Below are 7,899 nucleotides of genomic sequence, written 5' to 3'. Positions count from 1 at the left end.
ATTTGGTCACATATCCAAAGCATGTATTATTCAAAGGAGCGTATGCATGTGTGCGTGTTTTTGTGCATTCATGTGCAGTGACGCATGTCTGTGTGACTCAGACTAATCCTATTAGGGCTCTCTCCCTCTCTCTCTATATTTACCTCAACCCTCTCCCTGAGATTAACCCGGGTACTTTCTGCAAGTGCCTCTGCAGCTCGCTAAGTACTTTCCTACAGCACAGCTTGGAGTTCACCGGAACCAGGCTCAAAACTATTCACTCTCTCAGTTAATTCTGCACCCTGCCTGTTAAATCAGCCTTAAAAACAGGATACAAAAGAATCAGTATTATGCTTTGATGGCTTAATGGGTGATATCAGACTCGAGCCAGAAAATTAAGCTGCGAAGGGAAGATTGAAACAAGCCCATCCTACCTTTGCAATCCAATTTGTCTTCTTTTTCCATCCCTCCTTTACTCGCTCCCTTCTTGTCTTTAAGTAATAAGATTTCTAGTGTTTAGCTGGTGTTTTAGGGCACACTCAAATACACACACATCCTCTGCCCCTCAATTACAGCACTGCCACACCTCCAGCTATCTGTAATCTCCCTTCGAGGACCACAGAGTGCAGGGTGAACAAATTACAGAGAAAGGGGTGAAGACACAGTGAAAGGTGCCACTAAAATAACAAGCTTCACAGGATTTAAGGGAAGAGGGGGGAAAAGGCATATGAAACAATATAATGTCTTGAAAGACAGGAGAAAATCTGGATTCCCTCTATGTTTTTTTTTTGTGAGAGCCGAGGAGTTTCAAGGTGAGGTAAATTACTTGTGTATATTTAGCTGCCACTGCACGTACAAAGATTGATGGCCTATTAAATTAGCTTCTAACAAGACACGGCAGTCTTGCTAGTGTATATCAGGAGCTATTGATCATCTTCGAAAAGTGAAGCAGATTATTGTGAAATAACTTTTCCAAATGTAAGATTTAAGTTTTGACCTTTCTAAGCCTTACAGTAAATCCTCTTTTTTTTCCAGGTAAGGTCCAGTGCTGCTCAATTTCAGATGTATTTCTCCTACATTAGCCTCGGACGTTTCAGTGCAGAATGGTAGTCTCAAATAGATCTGGCACAGCTCAAAGCCACAGAGCCAAATCTAATTTGTGAGGTTATCGCTGTCAATTCACAGCCAGCAGCAACTTCTGCAACAGAAATACAGGCTGGGCAAGACAGATAAAGCATATTTCTTAGCTTTTTGGCCTGAACTGTATTTCTATATCTGAAATTTATCTCTTATGGGTCTTTTTTTTGTTTGTTCTGAACCATAAGTTGTCTCTTGGAAAACACCATTTCATAAAAGCTTTATTCATACTGACTAACTCGTTCTAGCTGGGCTGTTGTATTGTCAGTTTGTCAAATTACCGTGTTTCAATGGGACAACAGGAAGTTTCCTTTTTTAAATTTTTTTTATAAATCGTAAAATTTGCTCCTTTAAAAGGAACCAGCATTTATCAAACAATTACTCCCAATTTAGGGACCTGGCCTGCTGGTTCGTAATGGTGGCATCCTAATAACTGGCCAAACTGAAATAATTTTTGACAAAATAATTGGAACTGCTGCTTTCCTTCCGCTAAATCGTCACGATTAAGAACAAAATGTGGTATCGGTCCCTCTGGATCAATTTTTTATACACCAGTGTGGGGTAATCATTCATTATTTTCATGTAAATTACCATTTGCTGTTCGGTCACAGTAGGATGCAATAGTGACTCAGCTCATGCTTTGTTTGAAATTCCCCCCCTCGAAAAAAAAAAAATCAAAAAACTTTTTGTGTAAACAAAAGTAATTTGTTCAGGATAGATGTAACCACTGTCTACAGATTGTACCTTTAAAACACCAAAGCAGTGACATTTTGAAAAATGGTTCTAGCATTTTTTAAGCTTTAAAGGCCCTGAAGCAGATGTTCCTAATTATTCTTTGATGCTGATGGAATCCAACATGAGCACAAATAATCTGTCAAACTTGTTTTGACTGTTTTTTGTTTTGCGTGGGCAGTAGCAATGCTCCGGATTCACCTGTAAGTGCACCCAAAATGTCACAGACACTCCAAACTTGATTCTTGCTTATTTTGTCGTGCATATTTGTTGAAATTCACAAGACACTAAAATATTTCAGATTTAACATCCTGAGACCTCAGCTCTTGTTTTGGATGGATTTTCTATTTCTCGTAGCTATTTGGGATCAGTCGGACCTGACAGGTCTAAAAACAAAACATTACCTATGAAAAGTGTGTCCTCAAGTGTGGACAATGGGTTCATTTTACTGCACAAAACAGTGACGTCTACAAAGTATAAAACACTTTATTGAGCAGAGTGAAGTACTGAAAACCTGAAATTCAATGCCCTGTGACTACACAGGGTCTCAGGGGTTTCACACTAATGTCAGCCTCAATCACAGTTTGCAAAATGAAACATTTATGGATGCAACAGATAGGGAAAAAAAAGTCATTATTTCAGGACTGTGCTGTACAAGCCACCACACATGCATATTGTTGAACGTATGTACATAAAACTTCATCTAACCCTCCTTGTTTCCACAGAGGGCCTTTATCCTTTTACATTCCTGTCTTTCATCATGGTTGACCTTTTCCTAAACCGAGTTCTCATCGAGAACAACTGGGACCAAGACGAACTCAACACTGAGCGTGAGATCATGGGGATTCTCGAAAATCGCATCGTCATGCTGTTCTTTGCATCTGCTGAATGTGAAAAGTGCCTGGAGTTTGTGCCTGTTCTGAACGACTTCTTTAAGAGACTGAAAGATCCAGCATACATCGAATACCCGAAACTGCTCGCACTCATCTACATCAGGTTCCCACATCTTTTTTAATCTATATATCTGTCTTATACATATGCAGTTACATAAATATATCTATTTGATCAGTTTTGAGATTTCCAGATTTCTCTCTCTAGTTTGGACCAATCAGAGGAGAAACAGGAAAAATTCCTCAAAGAGCTGCACAAAAAGGTTCTGTTTCTGGCCTTTGAGGACCCATACAGGAAGTGAGTGTTTAAATATATGTGCATATATTTAAGCTGTTTGTCAGTGCACCTAGTCTGGAGGACCACATCACTCTTTGTACAAAATTAGAGTATATTTTCATGCCAGTCTATTTCTGTTTTTCAGGGAACTGCAGACCATGTTTAAAGTGAAGGATGTACCAACAATAGTGGTCCTGCGTCCCGACGGCTCTGTCCTCTCTCCAAACGCTGTGCGGGACATCTGTCGTTTCGGCTGTGACTGTTTCCAAAACTGGCAGGAATCGGCCGAGCTTGTTGAAAGGAGCTTCATGCTCAACGAGGAGTTTGACAACCTTAACTTGCGCAGTGCCACTGACCCTGTGAGGAGGCTCAAGTACAAGACAGAGGACGACAAACGCAAAAAGAGATGGTGGAAGTTATGGGGGAAGGGAAAAGATGGAAATGAAGAGGAGAAAGATGGAGCATGGGATACCAAGAGAAATGAGGGAGATAACAATACCTGGAGGATAAGATGAGGAAAACATATATCATATAATATATTCTGTATGTTATCACTCAGACATTTAGGAGAAATATTTTTGTTTTAGAAAGAAATTTTTATCTGCTGTTCCAGAAAATTGATCAGAAATGTTATCAAGATTAACTGCTTTAATTCATAATCAGGAATTTATGAATATGAATTTATGTAGAGCTTGCATGCTCTCTCTGTGTTTGGGTGGTCTGGCTTTCTCCAACACTCCAAAGACATGAGTGGGTTTAGGTTAATTTGTGAATCTAAATTCCCTGTGAGTGTGGATGGTTGCCTGTCTCTATGCGTTAGCTGTGCAATAAATTGCTGACCTGTCCAGGGTGTACCCTGTTATAGCTGGGACTGGCTACAGCCCCCTCATGACCCTGAATTTGGATACCAGTGAGAAGATGGATGGATGGATGAATAATAACCGGGAACTGTTTTTTCAACAACCATCAGTCTTTGTTTTTGAGTTTAAGTTTATTTTACCAGTTTTTCTTGGTGTGCCATATATAGATAGATAGATAGATAGATAGATAGATAGATAGATAGATAGATAGATAGATAGATAGATAGATAGATAGATAGATAGATAGATAGATAGATAGATAGATAGATAGATTTTCATACTGTGTGCACTAATCGTTTTACAAACCAGCACAATCTGGCTCTGTGAGGTGTTTTTTCTCAAGTCAAAGACTCTGATGCAGTTGTTGTCTTGCACAGTTTTGCACTCTGGCTTCCAGCTTCTCTTTCTAATCAAGTTAGAACCAGCTTGGGATCTTCTTTGTAGGGTTAGGTTGGTGCACGCCATTGTAGGGAACAATACAGTTTTGTTTTGTTTTTTTGTTAATTTCCTGAGTGGAATAGCCTTCATTTCCTAGAACAAGAATAATCTGTTGCGCTTCTTTTTATTAACCATTTTGAGACTCACTTTAATGTTGCATAAGATGAAAACAAATTTCCTTTTCTTAAAAACCCCCAAAACAAGCAGAGAGCAGATGTACGCTATAAAGCAGACTGTTTGAAACTAACATCTACTATTACTGCTCATCTGTTGTTGTGGATACCTACTGTATATGTTGATGGTGTTTTTTCTTTTCTTTATATTTTGTTGCTACTATTCAGTTGGTGATATTCACTACCACAAGAGATGCCACTGTTTTTATTCAGAAAACACAAACATGTACAAACCAATCCTGACTAAATGTGTGAGTATCGATCCCCAGGATTCCAATCTAAAGCTCTACAAATCAATACCTTCTTATTGACTTAGGATCAAATTACTGTGTATAGCAAGAGAGGACTCACGTGTATACTGGCTACTCCAGCTGTGCAACTCTACAGACTTTCTTCCCTCTTCTTTACCCTTTCTACTGACAATATAATTCTTCTGGCAAAGTAATTCAAGACATATCAGCTCCATTTCCAGCAGCATCAGGCAGCTGTTTTCTGAGCTAATAATCAGTGGAATGTACGTGTGCTGCTCAGCATGATAAAGAAACAAGACGAGAAATTAGCTGGTGAAAAAAGTCCAGCTTTCTGCAGCTAACAGTCAAGATATAATATTTTCTCACTGGGGAGGGGAGACAAAAGTGAATGCTAAAAACAGGTAACAGGCTTAAATTAATCAGATACAGAGACTGATATCTGCTGGATATGTAAACAGGCAACTATTTTCAACCACACTGTTTTTTTGAATAATATTTGGGCAAAAAAACCCTAAAAATATACATGTAATTGCATTTTTTGGCTACATTTAGGTGCTGGCGCCTGCTTGTTTTGTAACTAAAATTAATGTCTTGTCAGTGTGTTATTTACTTTCATAACACTGTTATTTGTCTTTACTATTCTTTATTAACTACGTCTCCTCAGAGTTTGCACTTTGTTATTGCATAGTTAAATGTGAATTGTATGCTCTCCAAAATCATTAAATTCTCTATTCTTTTAATATAAACAGTGCCTGTATCACTGCTGTGCTTTCATGGCCATATTGTAGTGTTCCCAGTAGAGCAAATCAAACTATCACTACGCACATATTCCCTGCGGCTCTGCTATTCCATTAATTACTGAATATTAAAGGTCTCACAGTGGCTCACTTCATTAAGGTTCTTTTTCTTCTTTTAAGCATGTCTCTCATTCTGTAATTTCTTCGCTCTTTATTCAGACAGACTTGATTGTTCAGTCACTGCTTTCACATACACACACCATCAGTGCGAGCACTTCATGTTCCTTGTCCCTCTGTCACCTTGTCTTTCAATCCCTCCCTCCCAGACATATGAGGGGAGGTGGAGAGCAGGGACACAAAAGAAGAGGTAGTGAGCAGCTACTGCCACCAAGGTGAAGGCGAATGAGGGAATGCGATACGAACTGGCAGACTGGGAAGTGATTCTAGTGTGATAAAGGAAGAGGTGAAAAGAAATATAAGGCTAGATTTTGAAGGCTATTTTCTTTTTGGATTTGCTGCCTCAAGGAGAGATAATATTTGTTAGAGGTAAGCAACTGTGAGGATTATCCGATTTAACAGCAAGCGAGATTATATATGATTACTGTAATCGATTTGGGAGAGTAGAAACATACAGTGAAACACAAGGCAAAACCATTAAAATCGCCCAGATAAATATTTCCAAATGGCAAGACTTTTTACTGCTATTGTGAAGCCTTTAATATTCTAATGTGTGTTATGCTACATGGTTTGAGCTATCATGATTAGCGGTGATGTGCCTACTCTTTCTTGATTAATCCAAAGCATATTAGTAGCTTTGCTTCTCCCTTTGTAGCACCCCTTCATCATGGTGGACTTATTCATTGACCGGGTCCTGTTAAAGAACAACAAGGACCAAGATGAGCTGGACACAGAGCGTGAGATCATCATGCGCCTGCAGAACCGAATCCTGATGCTCTTCTTTGCTTCTGCTACGTGTGAGACCTGCAGGCAGTTTGCGCCCACGCTCTCTGACTTCTACAAACAGTTGACAGATGAGTTCTACGTGGATCGTGCTGCTCAGCTGGTTCTCCTGTACATTAGGTAAAACACACAGAGGCACACATATAGGTGTTTATTAGAACTGTAGCGTCTAACACTGGAATAGATTTTCTCCTCTGTTACTTTATTAAACTAACCTTGTCTCTAGCTCGAATGTAAAATTAAAATGCATGCACGTATGTGCACTTGCGTAATGCATGTATGAATTTCCTTTAAGAAATAAGAACCGCAAGAAAAATGACATTGGGAGTAATTTTTACTGGAGTATATCCCTTTCACTCTCTAGTTTGGACCAGTCAGAGGAAGAGCAAGAAGGTTTCCTCAAAGAGCTCCCCAAAAGGTGCCTGTTCCTGGCCTATGAGGACCCCTACAGGAGGTGTGTGAGATTAGCCAGTTAGAAGTGTATATAACCTGCTAGTGGGTGATGGTAATGTAAATCCATTAGCTCTATGCTAGTGTGTGTGTGTGTTTCCGCAGGGAGCTGGAGGCTATGTTTAACGTGGAGGAGGTGCCCACAGTGTTGGTGCTGCGTCCCGACTGCTCCATCCTCACCCCTAACGCCGTGGATGAGATACTCCGCCTTGGAACAGACTGCTACCACAACTGGCAGGAGGCAGCAGAACTCATTGACAGGAACTTCATGAACAAAGAGGACTTTGAGGAGAAGTCCATGCGCAGCTTCAGCGACCCTGTGAGAAGACTGAAGTATAAGGTGGAAGATGAAAAGAAGAAAAAGAAGAAGAAAAAGCGAAAGGGGTGGGGTGGAGGTGGAGATGAAGGTGTGGAGGCGGATGGAGGAGCGGGCGACAAGGAAGGAGGGGGATCACCATGGTGATTGAGAGCAAGAACGGGAGAAAAACACTGCTGATTTGCCTAAAACTTGCTGCTGTCCTTCACAGCAAAAAATATCGCAGATATTTCAGTAGAAATGTGAAGCTGACCTTATTGTGACTGGCTTTGCTTCAGTGGTACAAAGATCGTGGTCCTACAACAGCTCCAGTGTACAGTATGTGGGCAGCAAACAACAAAAAGAAATATAACACTATCTGCAGGAACACTGACAGCTGCTTTGATTTGGCTGTATTTGATGTCTCTGAATGCTGCCAAGTATACAGTCGAGACAAGGTTTGGTCTGAGCCAAGTCTTGCCATTACGGCTTGTTTTATTACACACTGGAGATGATTATAACCATTTCTCCATTCTCAACAACACGGCTCTGTAATGCACTTTTTTTAAAATGATAATTTGTGCGTCCAATCAAAACACACCATGCATAATCTGAAATCAATGAATTATTCAGCGCCATTAAAATAATTTTGTTAGTGACTGTTTTGCTTTGAGTGTTTGTGAAGTCTAGCTGCACTTTACAGACTACACAAGCAGCAAT

The 7,899-nt window shown here is 40.0% G+C and overlaps 2 protein-coding genes across 2 annotated transcripts; both read left to right on the top strand.

Moving 5' to 3' along the window:
• Window positions 1-215: 215 nt before the first annotated feature.
• On the top strand, window positions 216-5,631 carry LOC309708591 (nucleoredoxin-like protein 1). Its single transcript, XM_082536775.1, has 4 exons — window positions 216-791; window positions 2,574-2,844; window positions 2,947-3,036; window positions 3,161-5,631. Exons 1-4 carry the CDS (start codon window positions 707-709, stop codon window positions 3,528-3,530), a joined length of 816 nt encoding a protein of 271 aa, XP_082392901.1. The 5' UTR covers window positions 216-706; the 3' UTR covers window positions 3,531-5,631.
• An 85-nt stretch (window positions 5,632-5,716) lies between these two features.
• Window positions 5,717-7,839, top strand: nxnl1 (nucleoredoxin like 1). The gene is made up of 4 exons (XM_082536776.1): window positions 5,717-6,020; window positions 6,307-6,554; window positions 6,799-6,888; window positions 6,990-7,839. The coding sequence occupies exons 2-4, from the start codon at window positions 6,319-6,321 to the stop codon at window positions 7,345-7,347; spliced, it is 684 nt and encodes a 227-aa protein (XP_082392902.1). The 5' UTR covers window positions 5,717-6,020; window positions 6,307-6,318; the 3' UTR covers window positions 7,348-7,839.
• The last annotated feature ends 60 nt before the right edge of the window (window positions 7,840-7,899 follow it).

This window comes from Aulonocara stuartgranti (assembly GCF_965226115.1).
Source record: "Aulonocara stuartgranti genome assembly, chromosome: 6".
Taxonomy (NCBI): domain Eukaryota; kingdom Metazoa; phylum Chordata; class Actinopteri; order Cichliformes; family Cichlidae; genus Aulonocara; species Aulonocara stuartgranti.
This window is presented reverse-complemented; position numbering and strand designations above follow the sequence as displayed.